Source organism: Pseudogymnoascus verrucosus (genome assembly GCF_001662655.1).
Source record: "Pseudogymnoascus verrucosus strain UAMH 10579 unplaced genomic scaffold scaffold_61, whole genome shotgun sequence".
Taxonomy (NCBI): Eukaryota; Fungi; Ascomycota; class Leotiomycetes; order Thelebolales; family Thelebolaceae; genus Pseudogymnoascus; species Pseudogymnoascus verrucosus.
The window spans coordinates 20,656-42,693 of NW_017263712.1; the positions used below are offsets into that span (position 1 = coordinate 20,656).

Consider the following 22,038-nt stretch of genomic DNA (forward strand, 5'->3'; position numbering starts at 1 on the left):
GTGGAGCGTTTTGAGCAGGCGGTAGAGCGTTTTGAGCAGGTGGTGGACCAGATAAAGCAGGCGGGGGAGCTGCTTCTTTGGCGATAATCGACAAAATCTCATACACTGTTGGGAGAAAGGTATCATGAAACGTCTTTGGCCACTGGTGCTCTTGTATAAAAAGCCATGCAGCTTCCCTTAGACCTATGTACTGTGACATAATGTTTGGGTCGTTAGGGGTAGTCTTTAGCAAATTCTTGCATGTAACAGCTTGCTGTACCATCTCAAAGAAGGGATTGAGTTGAGCGTCACCTATCGCATAGGTTGCTGGGTCGATCTTATTTGCTTCGCAGAATTTAGCTTGCTCGTTTGATAAAGCTAGAAGCTTTTGGTATGCTTCATTGTATGCTTCATTGCCTTCTACCCCATTTAGTTTAGCATCGATAAGGGTGAATAGGGGTCCATCGCGACCACCCATTCTAGAACGGATTTCATAGATCTCTTTTGGTAGTGGTTTCTTTTCAGACTGGCCGTTCTCACCATTTCCAGGCTCCTCAACATGCGGTTCATCATCCACACCTGACATAAGGGATGCGGTGTCAGAATCATCATCGTCCTCCTCTAGTCCAAAATCCGGTAGAGTATAATCGTCCTCTCCTTCAATAGGAACATATACCAAGCAAGAGACCTCTATTTTTTTCTCTGCCGACTTGTACTTTTGGTCGAGATTCTTCGTTTGCTTTTTGCTGACTTTTCCGTTTTGGCTCCTTCTCAACTCTTGCTCCTCGTTTTTTCGTTCTACCGCTAGGCGCTCTCTAAATACCGTCCGCACTAACATGTCAATATCGTCATTAATATTACTCAACTCTTCAAGAATTCCAGTCTCAATAGATGAATCACGTGCGCCGCCTTCCGTGGCTTTCATATAATTGAGGTGGTAGTGCTGAAGTTCAGAGGCTTTGCGGTATGGTTTTGCTAGTGAACTCTGTAATGCAGGAGTTGTAGTCACTATTGACTGGAAGTCATATTGGTCGTTGAGCTTTGGCTCTACTAACCCGTATGTATGAACTTGTCCAAGGAACTCATCTCGATCCGCGGCTAGATTTGTCGAAGCAATGGCGTTGTTAACCTCCTCTAGTTTAGCCACTTGCTCTTTGAACTGCAAACGTAATTGTCTTGCGGAATCTGTAGGACCAGCAAGGAGCTCCTTAGGAGCTGTCTCAAATGCTTTAATATCTTTCTGTCTCTCTATTTCTCCCATTTCGAGTGATTGGAGTATTTTGGCTTGAGTTGCTTGGAAACCTCGGGCAGCTCCATATTGAATCGTCCAGAACTTGAGGCCCTCCTCGTTGGATTTCTCAATTTCAGATAAGTGAGATTTATCAAAGACATGTGGAATAGGCAGGCGCGACTGTGGCTTGGCGACATAGTTGTCTTCGATTTGAAGTTTGCCGGTTTGACCGCCACTGGTCTGATTTCCTCCAGCTGGAGCTCCTCCACCCCCGGTGACTTGATCCGCCGGCGTAGCTACACTGATGGATTCCATTTTTGCTTGATGTTTGCTTGATAAAGATTGGCCAGCAATCTGTTCAATTTATGGTTGGAGATAGGTTATCGTAGTGATATGTTGCGTACGCGATGAGATCTTCTTGTGTTGCAGTAATTCAGCAGTTTTTGAAGACATCATCTGCCATTTTATACTTTCTAGCACAACGCGGATAACTGTATTCTGGATACTAATAACTGATATCAAGGTTCAAGTTTCCTTATTCAGAATACGGTCATTTGCGGGTCCCTTAAAAGGTCCCTTAAAGGCCCTAAAAATAGGTGGCCATTAACTACACCTCGTTTCCATGAAGCCGTTGTCGTCATCGCGGACACAGGATTCAGGGTAATTGACCTCTGGCCCTCCGAACAAGAAGAAGGCAGTAGAGGTCAAAGCACCGAAGCCAGCCGACCATCTCCCGTTTCCACGAAGCCGCTGTCGTGATCGAAGATACAGGATGCAGGAACAGGGAAGCGGTAGGCTGACAACGGGGGACGGTTTTGGTGGTATTAGAAGCGGAGTAAGGATAACGGCTATTAGAAATGCCGTACTTTAAATGAGAGAATTAGGTTGAATCTATGAAGCTATGTCTTCGTGTTCTAGTGCATGGAACTTTCTGTAAATATAGCTGCCATGGGCATCATCATAGAGAGCTTGGATGGATAGATCGAGCTCCCCTAAAATAGCTCGTATTGCCATGAAGGTCTAACTATGCCCTTTACAATATGATGTCTTTCCTCTCCTAAATTTCTTTCCTCGCCTGAAGGTTTTTCTTTACCATGCTCCGCCCAGTCTTAGGATCCGTCCCCATAGGCCTCTCGAACACCACAGCCGTAGAAGTTTCAGTACCAGCCTCGGAGGTTTCTACCCGGGATTCAACAGCGTCCATCCACCAATTGTGGTTACTTAAGCTGTCGGATGTAGTTTGATAAGGTCGGAACTCAACCTCCTCAAATGTAACGTTCTGTGAGCTCTTCATCCTGTCAATGGCTAAGTCACGCACATGGCTGCTGAATTTTGGGTCGCCACAGACTAATTCTTAGAACCCAACAGTAAACGTAGAACAGGAATGCTTACCGGCTATTATGGTTCGTCCTGGTGCTGCCTTTACCGCCTCATCAATCACTTCCCGAATATTCGGTTGCTCCCCATAAAACTTTTTATAATACCGATCTGAAGAGCCATCCGCATTACCTTGACGGCTAGGAAGGTAGCATATTACTGATAGAATGCGCTTTCCCCCAAATTTAGTATGCAATCACCTGTTTAAATGCAGAATCACTCACCTTGTTAATCGGGTCCTTCTCTTTTAGTTTTTCTATCCAACTGTCAATCCACTGCTCTTGACAGTTTTCTTCTAAAACCCAGATAAGGTCAACATTTCTCGTCATGACGCTACTCCAGGAAGTCATGTCTTTGTGATTCTTTTGCTCCACAAGATTTAGTGCATGTGGCAGCATTCCTGCAATGCCAATACCTTTGGCAAAGAGAAGGACCGCCTCATAGCCCTCGAGACGTGGATTTATTCCATATGGTCCATCTAGAATGACACTTCTAACAGATGTTCGAGTTGTTAAAGCCTTTGTTAGGCCATGTCGAGGAGATATCAGAAATGATAAAGACGTGGGTTTTGTATCAACTGGGTCATCCCACCACGACACCACAAATGGGTGGCCCTGAAACCGCTTCCGTAGGCCCATGTCTGAGAAATAAAGGTAGTAGTAGGCGCCACCTTGAACACGCACTGGGCGTTTTGGCCATACTGTCAACGTTAGGCCGCTAACGGAACCTGTTTCAGGCCGCTTATGGGTAATGATCGTTGCCTGGTCCCTTTGCCTATACCCCTGGCCAGCATTGAGGTAAAAGACTCGAACAAGACGGGTTAATCCATTAATTGTCCACAGCAGTACGGCGACTAGTGGATAGATGTACCTAATCCACCCTCTTGATGCCAAATGGATTGACAGAGCTACCACGACTATAAGCGCAAGCAATGTGTGTAGTCCAAGGAAAAACTCATAAGCTGCTCTTCGGATTAAATGTAAGGAGAGTACTAGCAGTAGTGCCGAGGCGGACGCAGCCTAAAGGTTGTTAGAATATAGCTATAAATAAGGCTCAATTGCTTACTGATAGCCCTGCCACCTGTGTGGCATCAAAGGTCGAAGTTTTAACTTTGCTCATCACCAAACCAGCGTGAATTAGCCCTTGGACGACAACCACACGGCCAATCCAGTGATGCGCGAGGTAGTAGGAATGAACGGAGACTCCAAGCATGTCGACCATTATACTTGTGCGCCCGCCTAAGAATAAAGGTACCATATTTATAGACGCCATCACCCCGGTTCTTGAGATCAGATCAGTAGTGAGGTGGGTAGATCGTATGCCAAGACCCATACAAAAGCCATTCATGACAATGTATGCGGACACGTATAGCCCTTGGGCGCGAGAGACGCTGCCTGAATATCGCCGCTGGATCAATAAAGGATACCATAACATTCGATAGAACCATCCCTTAAAGCAGCTGTAGATGAATAATAATAGAAAAAGGCTAGAGCGGGAGAATATCACAGCAGTTGCTGCTATGATGCCAAGCGCAATGGCATACCATTGACTGATGGTGATAATCATTGTGAAAAAAGTAAGTGAGGTTTGTTGAAGAGAGAATCAAGATGGCTTGGGAATGATGGAGATATAAAGGGACGTATAATCATGATTGGGGCGGTCTGCCATATGGCCTCCCAAGCTTGGGTTAAGCGCCGTCGTCTATATTTACTCGCTGGTGCTAAAACCACCACTCCACTAAAGAGCATTCACTACTCGGCGGTTAACTGCGCGCCTACCTAGCGCTAGAAACCCATGTTGGGGTTAAATCTCGAGTTGGTATATATAATTCACGAACTTACAATCTAGCAACAGTAACTCTATAACAGTAACTCTATAACAGTACTCGACGGAACAGTAACTCGACGGAACAGTAATTCGACGCAACAGTAATTAGACGCAACTCAACGCAACAGCACCATGTCGTCTCGATCTGGGCGAGAGATAAGACAGCTGATGACAAGGAAGGACGGGCTCATGAAGAAGGCTTGCGACCTTCGAAGGTTGTGCCTCGACGTAAGAATTGCGATTATCCTTGAATACGACGGAAAAGTCGACACCTTTAGAACGGAAGACGGATTTCTCTCCAGTCTTAATATCCAAGTGCGTCTGCCATATAATAGAGTTACTAATCTAACGTCAATAGAATGCCAACGAATTCAGGCCCAAAGACTTCATGACTGTTCGGGAGGCAGAGGTACTGGAGGAGTCTGAAAGAGAGAGACGGAGCACTTCTTCTGAGCTAGAACTTTTAGAAGACGACTTGTTCGTACCTGAGACTTGCCAAAACTTAGACTTAGGGTCTATCTACGAAGCTGGATCGTCGCCGCCCTTCGCCGATCAAGAATCAATTAGTGCGGAAACGCAGCCACAGGCGTCTCTCATTAACGACGTTGATGGGAGTTTGCTTGACCTTCAGTGGGGAAACATGGCTCAGGATCAAGGCGAACAGTCTCGTATATGGCAATTAGCTGGGATGCCCCGTCATAACAATACTAAATATGGTAACGGCAAAACAAACAATCCAGGACGAATTCAGAAGGTTCAAATGGGTACTGATCAGACTCTAAAACGGAGAATGATTGCACGGCAGCAAGCAATGTCAGGTGGGAAGGAGGGATTGCTAAATAGGTAGTTGCGTCGCTAGGAGTTAATTTGGCGAATGGATTGCTTGTTGTTTGCTTCGAAGTAACGATCTTCTTCCCGTAGACAGGGCTGGGCCCGGTTAACTGGTGTGGGTTAACTGGCGTGGGGTCTATCGTCTGTGCTGGATATTTCCCGTAATCTCCACGTGATATGCCAGAGACACCATGCCGCAGTTCAGCCTCGCACCAGCCACAGTCCTTTGTGGGTCGTTAGTTTAATTCGAGGTACGTTTTGTATCAGCCCTAAGGCTGACGACGATCTCCCGCATAGTGCGGGTTTTGGATGGTGGAGCCTCTCCACAAATCAGGCATGAGGGCAAACCCGATATTATAATGGGATGGCTTTAGACCATAAAACATGACTTATGCAAAGAATATGAGAGATATATATCCGTGCGTAGAATTTTAGATGATTAAAGTCAAAGTACCCATAATTTTCGGCTTCTCGCTACGCAGGAAGGGATGTTAGTATACTATGCTCCCTTCAAGCTGCTTCTTTCTCTCGCTGAGCTGCCTCTTGCTCTCCTTGAGCCTTCTGAGCTGCCTCTTGCTCTCCCTGAGCTTTATGAGCTGTCTCTATAATTCCTCGTCTTCGGAAATTTCAGGAATCATCTTCTGGAGGATCCCTTACTCGCTTTTTCTTACGAACTGTGGGTTCCTCTGCGTCCCCGTCATAATTCTCTTGTGGTAGGTCATTCGTTCTCAGCTCATTGAGTGATCGCTTCGTACTTTGCTCCTTGTCTTCTCTCCCTCCACTATAATTCCAAGCCGCTACACCACCTCCCTTCTTCATCTCACCAAACGATCTTTTCTGCACCATAGGCTTATACTCGCTTAGAAAAAGCGCCCTCTTTTCTTGTTCCCTCTCTAGTTTTTTTGCCTTCCGGGCCGAACGCTTCAACGCCCGCTTATCCTCAGTTGTCAAGTCTTCTGCACCGCTGCCGTCTGGCTCGAATTCTGTTGCAGTTCGTACCGTTGCTTTATCTTTAGCCACTGGATCCGATTGCTTGGGTTGGGGCTCAAAGGTTGTCCTAGCTGGTTGGTCGCCCGCTTCTGTCCGAGCCTGGTTGCCTTCCGGATTCTCAGCGTTGCCTTCAGTTGTGTAGCTGTCTTGCGCCGTGTGGTTCTCCGGAAGAGCAGGTTTTTCGGCTCGTTCCTGTATGTTAGGTGGGTGAGCTTGGTGATTTTCTTGGCCCTTATTAAGTAGATCCGTTTGTTTTCTAGCAGATGGTTGCTGCTCTTGGAGCTTGGAATTTCTCGCTGCTTCTCTCTCTCGCTGAGCTTTCTGAGATGCCTCTTGCTCTTTCTGAGCCGTTTGAGCTGCCTCCTGCTCCTTCTGCGCTACTCTCTTAATCTCGTCCTGTACTAGACTTACAATCTCATTCTCAGTTGGGACAAACGTATCTAGAAACGTCTCTGGCCACTGGTGTTCTTGTATGAAAAGCTCAGCACGAATTCTCAACTGTTTATACTCATTCTGGGTGTTGTTGTTATTGAGGTCAGCCTTTAGCATGTCTAAGGCAGTTTGAACGTCCTTTACCATGCCACAGAAAGCGTCAATTTGGGTGTCGTCTAACGCATAGGTTGCTGGGTCAATTTTGTTTGTATCGCAGTATTCATCGACCTTGCCTGCTAAAATCTTTAGCTCTTCATATGCCTTGCTAGTATCTAGCCCTTTTAATTTAGCCTGGACAAGGGTGAATAGAGGTCCATCGCGACCACCCATTCTAGACCGAATCTCAAAAACCTGATCTGGTAGCTTTTTCTTTTCGGATTGGCCGTCTACACCATCTCCAGGCTGCTCGATATGAACTTTATCGTTTATACCTGACATAAGTGAATCAGTGTCAGAATCTTCTTCCCCCTCTAGTGAAAAATCTGATAGTGTATAATCGTACACTCCTTCATTAGGAACATATACTAAGCAAGCAGTCTTGAGTTTTTCCTCTGCTAACTTATACTTTTGGTTAAGATCCTTCTTTTGCTCTTTGCTGATCCTTCCATTTTGGCTCCTTTTTAACTCTTTCTCCTCCCTTTTTTGGTCTGCTGCCATAACCTCTGTAAATTCCCCTAGGACAATAAAGTTAATAACGTAGTTAATATCATCTAAGCTAGTAAGAATTCTAGTCTCAATAGACTTATCATGTCTACCTGCCTTTATAGCCTTCATATAATTGCGGTGGTAGTGTTGGAGTTGAGAGGCTTTATAGTATGGTTCTGCTAGTAATCTCTGTAGTTCACGATTTTGAGTTACCATTAACTTAAAGTCGACTTGGTTGTTTAGCTTTGGCTCCACTAAGCTGTGTGTATGGACTTGTCCAAAGAATTCATTTCGATCTGCGTTAAGATTTGTTGAAGTAATGGCAATGTTGATCTCCTGTAGTCTAGCCCCTTGCTCGTTGAACTGTAAACGTAATTCTCTAGTAGACTTTGTAGGACCATTAAGAAGCTGCTCAGGAGCTGTCTTAAATGCTCTAATGTCTTTCTGTCTCTCCATTTCTTCTGTATTAAGTGTTTGGAGTATTTTGGCTTGAGTTTTTTGGCAGCTTACTGCAGCTCCATATATGTTTATCCAGAACTTGCGATCCTCTTCATTGCATTTCTCAATTTCAGATAAGTGAGATTTATCAAAGACATGTGGAATAGGCAAATTAAGCTTGTAATTTCTTGCTGCTTCTTGCTCTTGCTGAGCTTTCTGAGCTGCTTCTTCCTGAGCCCTCCGAGCTTTCTGAGCTGCGTCTTGCTGAGCTTTCTGAGCTGCATCTTGCTGAGCTATCTGGGCTGCTTCTTGCTCTCGCTGAGCTGTCTGAGCTGCTTCTTGCTGAGCCCTCTGAGCTGCCTCTTGCAGAGCTATCTGGGCTGCTTCTTGCTCTCGCTGAGCTGTCTGAGCTGCCTCTTGCTGAGCTATCTGGGCCGCTTCTTGCTGAGCTGCTTCTTGCTGAGCCCTCTGAGCCGCCTCTTGCAGAGCTATCTGGGATGCTTCTTGCTGTCGCTGAGCTGTCTGACCTGCCTCTTGCTGAGCCGTCTGAGCTGCTTCTTGCTCTTGCTGAGCTTTCTGGGCTGCCTCTTGCTCTTGCTGAGCTTTCTGGGCTGCCTCTTGCTCCTGTTGAGCCCTTTGAGCTACCACTTGCTCTTTCTGTCTTGTCTCTAGCTTTTTTACAGCCTCATCCTCACGATCCGATGCAGCAAACAGTTCCGCTTCGCCCTGGATTTGAGAGGTGGTTGCAGGCTCAGACTCGAATGTTTCATCGAGGACTTGCTGCGCACGAACTGGAATCCTCGGACTGTCATTCCCAAGTCGTTTCGCCATAAGCTCACTGCCTTTATCCATCCAAAGTATTCTATGTTGCTCACGTACAAAAACAAATTTCCATCCTTCTTTTCGGTGAATCATCATCAATCTATCTTTTGGCTTGATAATGTACGGTTTTGAAATAGAGGAGCCACCAAACATTATCCAATTATTTTTGCGTTTTAATAAGTATTCGTCTAGCAAAGCGGCATTGCGGATCGTCATTGACCTCAACTGGTTTCCATTGTACTCAAATATGGATATCGATCTTTTTATAGCGACTTCGCGCCCTGGCACGACAGGCTCTAGCTCCGCATCTGTCTGATGATAGAGAGAGGTTTCGACGAGAGATGGCGATGGCGACGCCCCATGACTATTAATAGCTGCGCTCTCGAAAGGCTGCATAACTGAATTGTTTATAACGACCGCAAGCCTGTTCTCATTTCTTGTGCCTGAAATGCTCTGATCTTGTTGAGAGATGTTTCTGTTAAGCAACGAGCGCCTCCGTTGGAAGCGCTTCTGCATTGTATGCACTATTTTGGGCACCTTGTGATGAATGCGGGCTGTGTTACCCGCATTCAGTAGTATTAGTGCTTCGGGCTGATTAAAGATGTTGCTAAAGTCGAGTGCGCTTTGTGGAATCGGGGAGCGAGCTCTCTCCCGGTTTGGTAATAGCCCACTTAGAACGCTAACCGGCCTATCTAGCATCTCGATATCTGCAGAGAGACTGGGAAGAATAAGCCGTGAGTTATTAATTGAGCTCTCTTCTTGAGTAGGTTGACTTTCTGCTCTCATGGGTGCTTGGGGCTGATTGAAGTTGTTGCTAAAGTCCGGTGCGCCCTGTGGAATCGGAGAGCGAGCCCTCTCCCGGTTTGGTAATAGCTCACTTGCAACCCTAAGCGGTCCATCTAACCCAATGTCTGTAACTGAGGTACTTGAAAGAATGAGCTGAGAATTATTCTGAGAAGGTTCACCCTCTGTTATCCTGAGTACTCTGGGCTGATTGATGCTGTTGATAAAGTCTGGTGCGCCTTGTAGAATTGGAGAGCGAGCCCTCTCCCGGTCTGGTAATAGCCCACTAACGACCCTAAACGGCCCATCTAACCCAATTTCTGTAACTGAGGGGCTTGGAGGCTGAGAACTATTCTGAGAAGGTTCACCTTCTGTTATCATGAGTACTTCGGACTGATTAACGCTAACCAGCCTATCTAACTTCTCGATTTCTGTAGGTTGAGTAGGTGGGCCTTCTGGTGCGCCCTGTAGAATTGGAGAGCGAGCCCTCACCCGGTTTGGTAATAGCCTATTTGAAAGAATAGGCTGAGAATTATCCTGAGAGGGGCTTTGAAAAATAAGCCGAGAATTATTTTGAGAGGGTTGACCTTCTGTTATCATGAGTGCTTGAGACTCATTAATGCTGTTCCTAAAGCCGTCGCTGCGAGCATCCACTAGTAGGCCCTGTGATATCGGAGAGCGAGGCCTCTCACGGTTTGGCAATAGCCCACTAGTTCTATAGCTGTAAAGCCGAGAATTATGCTTTAAACTCTCTCCTAGAGCAAGTTGGCTATTTTCTGTCATGATATGATCGCCATCCCGATCTGTTCCAACAACAGAGGCCGGTTGGGAGATTTTGATGAGAGCGCCGCTCATCATTGGCACCTCAGCTTCGTCCTCTACTCCAGATGCACCTAAATATTGGTATTCAGCGTTCAGACGCTGGTGCGATAAATCTCCCTGAATAGCGTTAAGCGGAATCGGACTTCCTAGGGCATCACCAAGAGTGTTGTCCGGCTGGGATACTGGTTTTTGCTGGAATATCTCCGGATGTATCTCGGGCAATTTTTTGTGGGTAACTTCAACGCTTGACTGCGGTGGAGAGCGTTGTCTGGAAGTTGCTTCATCTTCTAATCCTTCTTCGTTATTGAAGTAAGGTAATAAGTCGTCATCGTTGATGGTCTGAAGGCCAGCCGATTCCTCAACAGCGTCGTCGTCATCGCTAGAGACCCTTGAACTAGTGATCGACTCACTTAGAGTGTCGTCGTCGCTTATAAAGATAGAGTGCTTTAGTGGTTTCTCGTTAGGGCGGACTGATATGCTAGTTGGCCCAAAGAAGCTGAGCATGAAGTCTCTAAGCACATATGTCGAAGTTGGTAGTTCATTATAGCTGCGAGTCAAGGTCTTAGCTAGCGTAGGCAAGTAAAGCTCGTTCTTGTATCGCATGTATGAGCTGTAGAATGGTCGTCCGCATCGCCGGTCCCGTATTTCGCCATCGGCTGATGATTCTGTGGCAGCGCGATGGACACTTACACTATGGGTGCATTTTGCACTAATTTCAGTGTTCACCTTTGATTTGTCAATTCCTAGGTGGGCAGTAAACTGAGAAAATCTCCGCCTGGTGGCAGAGTTTCTAACGCAGCAACTTTCCAATTTGTTCTTTCTTGAGTCTAGTCGCGGAGCATTACCACTAAGACCAGGGAAATGTCGCAGAATAAAGAGCCAAATTTGCTGATAAGTGAGTTCCCACCGAACTGATGACCTGAGATTGTGTAATGAGAGGAACTGGCCCTCGTTAATCTCTATTCTCATGTCTCTAGGTGGCGTCCATTCCTCTCGAAGTGCTTGGCGGATGGTGGTTCGTGGCCCTTTATCAAAAAGAAAAGTATCTTTCAAGATCTTCACCCCTATTTCAATGAGCTTTTGGTTCTCATGTAGTGTTTTGATCGTTGGTATAATGACAGTAAGGTTCAGCAACGTCCTTGTGATTGCTCGCTTGTCATTTTCCGGCACGCTTTGGAATATCGTACCATACCGTATAGCGTGGATGATAGATTTCCGATCAGCCGTGCTGGCTGCAGGGGCGCGCAGCTGCAGAAACTGAACAGTCTCAGGGCATACGGCTCTTTTGAGGGCATCTTTCCCTTGAGTTATTTTATCCCAGACAGACTTGATATGTCGGAGATAGTGGATTATTTCCTTCACTTAAGTTAGCTTCTAGTAGCAGAAGGTAATGAGCCCTACTTGCCTCGTCACAGTGAAGAGCGAGGAGATCCGAAATATTCCCTAACTCAAGTCCTTTCCACAAGCCTGGGAAAACACGAAGCTCGTTAAAGGCGTCTGATATTTTTTTGCGGCCTAGAAGGCTCTTAAGGCTAGTCTGTTTGCGAGACGAGAGGCGTGCTTGCCAAATTTGAATATACTTTTCCAACCCGAAAATTTTGGCTTCCACAATCTTAAGGTAGATTTCGCCATCTGAGAAGCTCTGATGACCAATGTGCTCTTGCTCTAAGCGGAGCACGCCCACTAATTCATCAACAATTTCATGGTGAAGATCTAGCGATTCAATTTCAGCTCTAGCCGCAAGAAAGAAAGAGTCGGAAAACTTCGTAGAAGCCATGCTTGACTAGTTTAGTAAAGGCAAGCGAGAGTCACCATTGACATATGCTATGGGGCAGCTATTCCGTAGAATAACATGGTCAAAATGAGCTAGAATGTAATGGTGACGTGCAGGTGGACATATATATTAGTACCATGGTACTTTTGGAAAACGACAAACAGAATACGGGGCTCAGGACGCCACCACTGCAAATTGGATTGGATCGGATTAATTTATAGGCTGTTCCAGCGCCCTAGTGGCAGCTACGCCGAGTACATCTATAAATACACCGCCACTAAGGAGTGCAGTACTGTCTTTGCAGTACTGCATGACAAGAAACAGGATACAGGGTTCAGGACCGCCACTAAGAAGTGCAGTACTGTCTTTGCAGTACTGCAAGACAAGAAACAGGATACGGTCAGGACCGCCACTAAAGAGCAGTACTGTCTTTGCAGTACTGCATGACAAGAAACAGGATACAGGGTTCAGGACCGCCACTAAAGAGCAGTACTGTCTTTGCAGTACTGCAAGACAAGAACCAGGATACAGGGTTCAGGACCGCCACTAAGAAGTGCAGTACTGTCTTTGCAGTACTGCAAGACAAGAAACAGGATACAGGGTTCAGGACCGCCACTAAGGAGTGCAGTACTGTCTTTGCAGTACTGCAGGACAAGAAACGGGATACAGGGTTCAGGACCGCCACTAAGGAGTGCAGTACTGTCTTTGCAGTACTGCAAGACAAGAAACAGGATACGGTCAGGACAAAGAGTGCAGTACTGTCTTTGCAGTGCTGCAAGACAAGAAACAGGTACGGGTCAGATCCCCGCGAAAGAAGAAGAGGCTTGTAGAGCATCAGTAATGGCCTTGCTAGTGGCAATGAGTTTGTTATCGTTTGTTTGTAATATGGCTTCCATAGGGCACAGTGGCCAGGGGTGGAGCTCGTTGGCCAGAGTTTCCAAATAAGGGCAAGTGGCACTTTAAGCGCTATGGTTGCGGGGCATCGGCGAGTAAACGTGGATGTTGAGGTGGCCAGAGTTTCCAAACAAGGACAGGTACGGCTTTAAGCGCAGCGAGTAAACGTGGATGCAGACCCCAACAGATGCGATTACCACTTCACGAATTTCGAACAATAGCAGAAAAAAGTGTCGAAAAAGTTGAGTCGTAGAGAACATGCGTAGTTAAGATGAAATTCTGAGCAGCGCTGCAGCGTGCTATTGCTATTTAGCTGCCATGTATGGAATATCAACACGAAGTGCCAGTGGAGAGCTGCGAGCAGCCCTCGCCAACACCCAGCCGCCATCCCTCTTTCAACCAGAGAAGACAGCCGCAATCAGCCGCTCGGCAAGGCGTAGATTGTGGCACATCCAGCATACGGCAAAGCATGCTTGCCGACAGTGAAGTCTTCCTATATGGGAGTTTCGACTTAAGGATTTCAACGTCGTGAAAGCCAATAGAACGAATGGATTTCTTGTTGGTCTCGAAAAAATCCTTGATGACCTTTTCAGGAGCCACCACTCGACACATGTCAAGCTGATGCAGATCAAATGCGCAGTGAGACAGCAGTTCCAGTACACGGTCGTCAACTCCACGCACGCGTAGGACCTTGATGTTCACCAGCAGCTGTCTTAGAGACTCTGATAGAGGGCCTAGATTAGGTTCTTTCCAGAAGAATGGAAGCTTAAAGTACAACAAGCTAACGGTATGGATGACAACGCCTGCACTTCTGGCAGCCTGAATGGCGCTCGAAACGACTTGTAGATGGTGCTTGTAAAACTCTTCTTTTATGATAATGTCTGCGGTCAACAGGCAGTCGTCATCTTCCAGCACCTCAAAGAAGGACAATCTCACCTCCTGCAACAGAGGAAGTGCACAGAAGATAGATGATAGAATTAGGTCAGCACCCTCATCGATAATGCTGCGCTGCTCACTACAAATGTCGTGGGCGGTTTTGTATATCGCCATATATGAATGGAATTCATCTGCTTCATACCCCGCGTCGTACTTATCTTTCGCTATATCCACGTAGCTGTCGGGAGTTAAAATATTGGACCTAAAATGGTCAAAATCTAGTATTTCTACTCGATTTCAAGAGTAGCATCAGCGTAAACTCAGCGAGCGACTGGAGACGTACCAGTCTTCAACAGTTCTGTGAATTCGTATGTAAAGGAGGCAATATGTTCGCAAACATTTGACTTCAAGAGGTCTTTGAGTCCCTCAATCCCAGCCTGAGAGAACTCAAACTTCACGTGGCGAAAGAGGATCGACAGAGAGGCTTGTCTGAGCCGTTTGCTGGCGCAGGAAAGATCTTTAATATCCCAGAGTGGAAGGTAGTCGACAACGGCGTGGAGAATCTCCGTTGGGAGCGTCTCAAGACGCGTTAATTCGGGAGTGTCAATGCTCATTGTGGAAATGCTGGAGGGCCGTCAATAAGTCGACTGCGGTAAGGCAGATAAGGCTGGAGGAGAAGGAGATTCGAGGGTAATTTATAATGGCGAGGCGACCTTGGAGCATACTCCTCATGCCGTACCCCAAAAGAAATCCCACGACTGCGTATGTACAGTACAGTACTCCAAACGCGAAAGAGGTGACATGATGGCGTATTTCACACTGGGAACGCTAAAGGAAAATTAACGCGGTTACCTGGGATCTCTATTAGCGTAAATGCAACTGGTGTTGGAGGATTACCTGTGTGTCGAGGGTTCCCATACAGGTTGAGGCTGGCGTTCAGGTGGGCAGGGGTGGAGCTCGTTGGCCAGAGTTTCCAGATAAGGGCAAGTCGCTTTTTGCGTTATGGCGGGGGATCGGTGAGTAAACGTGGATGTAGAGGTGGCCAGAGTTTCCAAATAAGGACAAGTGGGCTGGCTGGTACCGCTTTAAGCGCTCTGGCTGCAGGGGATCAGCGAGTAAGCATGGATATAGAGGTGGCCACACCAAAAAATGAGAATACCGCTTCACGAATGCACGGGAATGCCAAGCTTGGGACGCGCCAAGAATCCAAGCTTGGGAGGCAAGGCTTATAAGCCTACCGCAAAGAGAGGGGCTTGTGTGATGACCTCCTGAGTGTCCAAGCTTGGATTCTGGGCATGTCCCAAGCTTGGGTTCTTGGCGTGTCCTAAGCTTGGATGTCCTTCTCATATCCAACAATTTCCTTTCTAGACGCTGTAATTCCTTTGCAAGCGCTTCATAGTCCTGACCTGTCCATATTCCGAAGATGGCATCACTACATCCAGATGGACTACAGCAGCTACCCGTCGAGATTTTCCTTAACATAGTCATGCAACTAGGCTCAGGGGATATCGGGAGTTTGCTTGGGAGCTCCAAGGTAGATGCCTCGTCTCACTCTTGCCCAGCTTATATCCCCACCTTGCTAATATATTGATACAGACAATAAGATCCATCCTAAAGAGCCACGAAGAGTACCTCTCTCGACAGTTCGCATCTTATCTCTACCCAAAAAGAAAACGAACGTCTAAAAAGCCCATCCTCGCCTGGCCTATCCTCACCCGCCCATCGCCCCCCTTAAAACCGAAACACATACTCTCACGCTGCATACCCACCCTCATCCGCTTCCCATATACCTTTTCCTGGGTAGCTGAGCAGGAAAAGCGCAAAAAAGTCCTCCGCGACCTCTCTAACTCCCAGCTCCTTAACGTCACCATCCCAAACCTACTAGTCTCCATCTTTGGGACCTCCACGCGCATCTGCGCCTGCTGCGGCCTTTCTGGCATCAAAGTCTTCAAGAGCCACGGCCTAAATATGCTCCTTAGACTGTCTGATGCGCGCATTTCAGGCAGCACGCCAGTTGAAGAAAAGAAGATCTCCATCGATGACGCACATCGTAGCCAAAAATTATGGATATGTCAGCAAGATAAGCTTGCGCTAGCGAGCATGCTCGCCCTTGTCTGGGTCGCCAGCACGACGTTTGACTACGGTGACAGGTCGACATGGGGCGCAGGCAGTTGCAACAACAACTGTGGGATACCTGGAGAGCAGAGTGAGGACATCAATCTCGCAAAGCGGCGGTGCACATATCGCGAACTGGCGCTGGTGCATGGGCCGTACTTTTTGTGGTGTAGCGTCAGTGAATCAGAGAAGGAGACGAGGTGGGTCAAGGACATGCTAGATGAGGGCGTGGAGTATGAAAAGGGCGTGGAGTCTATGGAGGGCGTGGAGTCTGAGGAGGGCGTGGAAGATGCTAGAATGGCGCATCACAGCTTACAGAGTGTGTTGCTAAGTCGCCTTGCTGGGTTGAAGGGGTGGGAGGGGTGGGAGGGGTGGTATGAGGCGTTTTCTGCTTTTGGGGAAGAGATTTTATTTTGTAGGGCTTGGGGGGTTGCGCGTTGAGAGTCAGACAGTAGAAGGCATTCGCTTGCTTTTGCATCTTTAATTATAGTAGTGTAGCGTTAAAATCCAGCCTTCCCGCAACGACCGAGACGTCTCACTCATTAATCTCGCATCCGCATCTATGAGCTTTTCTCCTGCATTAATGTTTGCTCACTACAGCTATAGCGCTTAAAGTGCACTTGTCCGTATTTGGAAACTCTGGCCAACGATGCCTTGGTCAGCCTCCACGATAGAACTATTTACGTCTCCCGTCTTCCGCCTTTTTGTTCTCCTCCACCTTAAGAGGCCGCAAACATGTCTCAAATCTACGAAAATGGCACCACAAATGACAAGGGGACGGAACAACTAAGACTTCCTCTTTCACCGAGATCCACCCTACCATCACTTCTACATAGACGAAAGATTGCCCTCGAGGACAGCAAGAAACTTCATGAGGCAGAGATCGCACACCTACAGCAGCAGCTCGATAACTTTTATAAGATAATCAGTGCAACAAAAACGCGTATAAAGGATACTTCGCTTAGCCTGAAGCAAGTAGAGCGGTCAATCATCAATGTGAATGAAGAGGAGATGGGGATTCAGGCAGAGCGAAATGCACACAACAGCGTCAACGATGCGGTGTACAACATAGCAGAAGCTGCGCTGTCCCCAGCCAATTCTATAGCGGCAGAATGGAGAGGATGTGCATGCTCGTCACACCAAGAAATCTACAAAGGCTGGCCAAAACACAACGCCGAGCTAACTATCGCTCAGTGCATGAGAACATGCATGTACTGCGGTAGTAATTTTCGAGGGGCATCCGAGCTACGCAAACACATAAAGGGAGCAAGGTATGCTCGAAGAAACCTTTGTGTAAGGCGGGAGACGCGGGGGAGATATAGCTCCACTACTCCGGCCTGGACTGTCTCAATTCACAATCAGATCCTGAATCTAGGAATAGTTCCTACGACTGGACAGTGCCCCCAAAGACTACTGGTGGAGATTGGAGAGCACCTTGCTTAGACATAGCGATCCTCACAGCAGTGCCTATCGATTGAGCAAAGATGAGGATACGGGAGGAGGGATGCTAGCAATAGACGTAAAGACGTTTACTATTAGATGTCTTAATAGAGGGAATAGTTCATTATAAAGCTAAAGTTCTTGGAGACATTGAGATCCTTAAACGAGGTCATCTAAATTGCTGGTAAATAACATAGGATTGAAGGGTCGACGCCATCAACAGTGCCAACTACTACCGAAATAGAGAACTGTGAACGGGTTTGAGCGTTGCATCTACACAGGTGGTGGAAACTGAAAACGGGATCTAAACTTTAAATGAAAAAGATGAGGAAACGCAATCCTGGTCCCTGTTTCCCGCAATTCTTAGTGTCCAGAGGTTGGAATAACAGTTTCCAAAATCTATTTATAGTAGGCCATTAAAGTCCATACTTAAACTCCGTCTCGAGTGTCTTCTGTCTCGCTCCCCTTCACAATTTCCCAACATTAATAATATACTGTTGTCGTATCCCTTTCATTGCCGTCTTCACTTTTCTTACAATGGCTAGGTCTACCTGGATAGATATTCGAGCTGGTCTCGATGATTTAGTGTTTGAGGAGCACCGCCAAGCGTATGCGGAGTTTTCTGACCTAGTGGATGCAGATGCGCAAGCTCCACAGATGATAATGCTGGTAGGAGAGGTGCAGAAGACGGCATCCATTCAGAAGCTGGGCTTCGGGATGGCTAGAGCACCAAATCACAGTGGCGATATTCGGCTTTCTGTAGATCCAGAGACTACTCGCTGGGAATCCCCAGTGCTCATTGCCGACTGCGAACTTCACGTCCCAAAGACTTTTAGCAGGATCATAGCTGGAAAAGCCCCTCTAGGTATCACGCGCAGGTCGCTAACCTGGCGAAAGCGGATGCCGCTAGGGATTGGAATTGAGCCAAAAGATATTTCTAATCTATTTTACACTCAAATTATGCTACCTTTTAGCACCCTGATCTGCTTCTTTGCAGACGACTTCCGGGGACTTGGGGAAGTCGCGATGCTCTTGGCGACATGGCTGGTAAATGTCATCAATTGCCCGTCGGACCTCCCGAACAACACACAACCCCGGATCATGATTCTACTAAAAGAAAACAACAGCGGCGAATTCAACGAGGAGACTGCGATGCCACAGTTTCTCCGAATGCTTGTGGAAGAGGCTGCACATCGCAGCCGGTCGCCGATAGAGCGAACTCGAGGTCGGATCTCTCCCGCAAATATAGCGATGCTATTTTCTCATTTTGGAAATATACGCATACTAGCTCTCCCGCAGCCTCAATCTCCCCACCGAGAGTGGAAAGCGCTTCGAAAACAAATCTTAGACGAGTCGGAGAGTGTATGCATCGAACGTTCGAAGGCCCAATTTATCTTCTCTGCGACCCACCTCACATCGCTTTTTAGCTTCGCATGCGACCACTTTTGCGGCGATGTAGTGAGACCATTCAACTTCATACGTGCGTCACGCCTTCCGAGTCCTGTCCCAAGAAACATGGCTACGCACTTGTCAGAGTTTATGAGTCAAGTTGATTCCGTACGCCTCCACACCTTCGCTGTTCCATTTATTGCATCCGCTCTAGCCCTGGATGCGTACCCTCCTGAAATGCATGGTAAGGCGCTTGCTTCTGTTAACGGTACACCACCTAACATGGCAGCAGTTTTTAATCCCCGCGCCGTCTTTGATGAGCTCTACAAGCAGATTTGTCAGGGCATTCGTAATCCTCGGAGCGAAAATGCAGAAGAGAATGCCTTTGATACTTTGCAGTTAACTGATGCAATCGAACATCAGTTTTGTCAGAACGTTGTTGTTATTGCTGAAGGAAAGACAAGTGCTGCTGCTGCGCATCAGAGCTGTCTATACTACTTTCGTGAAGAATGGGCTGAAATTCGCAGCACAACTTCCTGCTTTGGCTGCGTAGCAAGGCGACCAGAGCATGCTTGTTCCTGCGGACATGCCTTCTGTGATCTGTGCCTCGTCAATTATGGTAGGAGTGCTCCAGGTGCGCCGTGGACCATAGCGGTCAAATTTTGCCCATTGTGTGATGTTGAGGTAAACAAGGTTGTCAAGCTTAAGCCTCCAACTGCCGGGGTCCGCGTATTTACTGCTGATGGGGGAGGAGTGCGCGGCGTAGTCGGCATTCGATGGCTTAAAGTACTGGAATCTAACCTACGCCTCCCAATGCCCATTCAGGAGCATTTTGACCTTGTGGTTGGAACAAGTTCTGGTGAGACAGTCTAGCCAAGTTATGGATGGATGATGCTAACTTTAATATAGGCGGATTGACGGGCTGGGGGCTGTCTGGCGAGGGTTGGTCAGTCGAAGAGTGTGACAATCGGTATGAGACGCTTTCAGGGGTAGCATTCCACACTGGACTTCCCCCCCAGCTGCATTCGATAGGTATAATCCAGATGATCCGACACATCATTGTCTCATGCACTACTGGCAGTCGCTATAGCTCCTCCGGAATCAAAAAAGCTATCTGTTCGTCATTTGGGGAAGATGCGGTCCTATTTGGCAATGCAACTAGTACTAAAATCGCAATCACGGCTACAACCACAGACAAATCCTCTACCGTGATCTTTACAAACTATAGCGGTCCTCAAAGACCAGTGGGCTGCGGTGTGTAGGAATCTTTCTTCATTAATTTATAGGATACTAATTAAAAAAGGTTACACAACCCCGAGCGGGAAAGACGCACGAGACATGAAGGTTTGGGAGGTGTAGGTCACCTATTCCGCTACCATCGGTATCACTTACTAAAACCTCATTAGTGCCCGAGTAACTTCCGCCGCCCCCCCGTGGGTATAATCTTGAATAAACAGGGTGCTACCAGCTGATGCATTTGATAGATACTTCAAGCCATATAAGGGTTACCACGATGGCGGCCTTGGGGGCCACAACAATCCAGTCAACCTCGCACTCTGGGAACAAGATCTGATATGGGATCGCAAAGGAAAGCAGCCCGATTTTGTGCTCTCCCTTGGGACTGGTTCAGCTATTGAAAGTGATAGCGGCGATACAGAAGGCAGAACAAATACCTCCTGGATCTCCCAGTTGTTCTTGCCAAGACTGTTTAGGTCATTCATGAAGCTGCTAGACGGCCAGAAGACTTGGTTGGAGCTTCTGAATAGTGTACCTCAAGAACACCGATCTCGCTATCACCGCTTCACACTCGGCTTTCATGGACCAGAGCCAAAGCTGGATGATGTTAACTGTATGCAAGGCCTAAGAGAGAGAGTCGACACTGATGCCTCACTACTAGCGGCCGAAGTTCGTCGCTGCATTGACAATATCCTGGCATCGCTCTTCTACCTAGAGCTTGACTGTCTGCCATTGGCTTCCGGATTCAGCCTTCTGTGCCAAGCTCGAATATTGTGCCGGTTAGACCCGGGTACACGGGAGTTACGCGCTTTGCTATGGCAACTAAAGGAGAGCCAGGCACGCTTCTATGTTCAGTCTACAGAGCAGGTTCCCTGTGTTGATCAGGTATCCTATACCAAGATACAGCACGGCGAGCCATTCTGCACACCAGTGGAGTTTCGTATATCCTCCATGGATGATCTAGTAGACGTCAAGGTTGACGGGATAACCCAACGAGCTCGCAGTATAAGTAACTGTCCCTACAAATTATTAGACTTGGTGAAGGATCAGGGCCTTCATCGTGTTTTTGGTCGTCCGGATCATAAGAGGCGGCTTCCCCTTTTACACCACGCAGCGAAACGTCGTAAAATAACTCAGAATAAGAGTATGAGGCGGTGGTATGCTGGAAAATAACTTAGAATAAGAGCATGAGGGTAGCTCACCTTGATAAGGAATAAATGAACATGAAGGCATCCTACCGCGATGCATAACACATAAACTTCAAGGCGGCCACATGATAGACCTCTCGCCCATTGCCATTATGTCCGTCGAAGAGGCGTGAAATGCCCGACCCTTCGAGACTACGTGAGAGTAATTTAACTTATAGGTTCTTTAACATTTCATTAAACTAGATATCCCCAAGTCAAAAAAAGTTCGCAGCATCCATATCGAAGCCTTGCTGTTGTAAATACACATCCCACTCTCTCTGAATCCTCGTCTCATTCTCTTTCATGTTGAGGGTCAACTGTTCCACATGCTTTAGCCCTAGAGTTGTGCCCTTCACTAGTTCGTTCGTTGCTTTAATCACCTCATGGTAGTGGGCGAGGAGTTGCCGTAAGTGTGTGATCTCTGCTTTGAGACGTATCTGGCTCTCCTTAAGGGCTTTATTTCGCCTATGCAGAAGCAGCGTTGGGGCGAATCTTGGTGAAGGAGGAAGTGGCTTGTCGGGCATCAGTAGAGGTCTTGGTGATTCCAATGGCGTTAGCAGGAGTGGCCCTACTTCCTGCGAGCTGTTATCATGACTTGCGTAGCTTTTAGACATGTTTGCGGCATCTTAGAAGAGAAGAAGAGTCCGGCGTGCCTGATATTTATGACAGGAGGCATGGTAAAGAGCGAAAAGCGGAAAACAGAAACAAACAGGGCTATGGGCGGGAAGGCTGCCGATTTGCCGAAGGTTACGGCGGCAAAGGGTGGACCACAAGTCCCTAGCCAACGGAGGGCCTCCACTAGTCCCTACTTGGAAACTCTGGCCAACGGCCACAACCGGCCGCACCCGTTGGCCAGAGTTTCCAAGTAGGGACTAGTGATTGTACCATTTTGGGAGCAATGGTTGCAGGGGGTCAGCTACTAACCTAGATGTAGAAGTGGCCACGCCTTG

General features: G+C 47.4%; 7 protein-coding genes across 7 annotated transcripts in view; 3 read left to right on the forward strand and 4 right to left on the reverse strand.

Annotated features, from left to right (window-relative positions):
* Nucleotides 1-1,525, reverse strand: part of VE01_09441 (uncharacterized protein) — a gene marked incomplete at its 5' end in the record, with an annotated part of 2,647 nt that extends 1,122 nt beyond the window's left edge. Inside the window, one exon of the mRNA XM_018278855.2 lies at nt 49-1,525. Coding sequence (XP_018126261.1) covers nt 49-1,525 — 1,477 coding nt within the window. The remainder of the gene's footprint in view (nt 1-48) is intronic.
* A 742-nt stretch (nt 1,526-2,267) lies between these two features.
* Nucleotides 2,268-4,085, reverse strand: VE01_09442 (uncharacterized protein; the record flags this gene model as incomplete). The annotated part of the gene is made up of 4 exons (XM_018278856.2): nt 3,653-4,085; nt 2,812-3,606; nt 2,603-2,759; nt 2,268-2,557 (listed from the first exon to the last, which is right to left on the reverse strand). The coding sequence occupies exons 1-4, from the start codon at nt 4,019-4,021 to the stop codon at nt 2,268-2,270; spliced, it is 1,611 nt and encodes a 536-aa protein (XP_018126288.2). The 5' UTR covers nt 4,022-4,085.
* Nucleotides 4,086-4,460: 375 nt separating this feature from the next.
* On the forward strand, nt 4,461-5,261 carry VE01_09443 (uncharacterized protein; the record flags this gene model as incomplete). Its single annotated transcript, XM_018278857.2, has 2 exons — nt 4,461-4,729; nt 4,773-5,261. The coding sequence occupies exons 1-2, from the start codon at nt 4,547-4,549 to the stop codon at nt 5,259-5,261; spliced, it is 672 nt and encodes a 223-aa protein (XP_018126265.1). The 5' UTR covers nt 4,461-4,546.
* A 494-nt stretch (nt 5,262-5,755) lies between these two features.
* On the reverse strand, nt 5,756-12,024 carry VE01_09444 (uncharacterized protein; the record flags this gene model as incomplete). Its single annotated transcript, XM_059464066.1, has 3 exons — nt 11,583-12,024; nt 5,921-11,533; nt 5,756-5,827 (listed from the first exon to the last, which is right to left on the reverse strand). Exons 1-3 carry the CDS (start codon nt 11,952-11,954, stop codon nt 5,756-5,758), a joined length of 6,057 nt encoding a protein of 2,018 aa, XP_059319325.1. The 5' UTR covers nt 11,955-12,024.
* A 999-nt stretch (nt 12,025-13,023) lies between these two features.
* VE01_09445 (uncharacterized protein) lies at nt 13,024-14,335 on the reverse strand (the record flags this gene model as incomplete). The annotated part of the gene is made up of 2 exons (XM_018278859.2): nt 13,024-14,008; nt 14,065-14,335. 2 exons carry the CDS (start codon nt 14,333-14,335, stop codon nt 13,176-13,178), a joined length of 1,104 nt encoding a protein of 367 aa, XP_018126264.1. The 3' UTR covers nt 13,024-13,175.
* Nucleotides 14,336-14,902: 567 nt separating this feature from the next.
* VE01_09446 (uncharacterized protein) lies at nt 14,903-16,277 on the forward strand (the record flags this gene model as incomplete). Its single annotated transcript, XM_018278860.2, has 2 exons — nt 14,903-15,255; nt 15,318-16,277. Exons 1-2 carry the CDS (start codon nt 15,145-15,147, stop codon nt 16,275-16,277), a joined length of 1,071 nt encoding a protein of 356 aa, XP_018126286.1. The 5' UTR covers nt 14,903-15,144.
* Nucleotides 16,278-17,813: 1,536 nt separating this feature from the next.
* VE01_09447 (uncharacterized protein) lies at nt 17,814-21,957 on the forward strand (the record flags this gene model as incomplete). The annotated part of the gene is made up of 6 exons (XM_018278861.1): nt 17,814-19,524; nt 19,575-19,919; nt 19,969-20,020; nt 20,072-20,098; nt 20,150-20,904; nt 21,758-21,957. 6 exons carry the CDS (start codon nt 17,814-17,816, stop codon nt 21,955-21,957), a joined length of 3,090 nt encoding a protein of 1,029 aa, XP_018126287.1.
* Between the last annotated feature and the right edge of the window lie 81 nt (nt 21,958-22,038).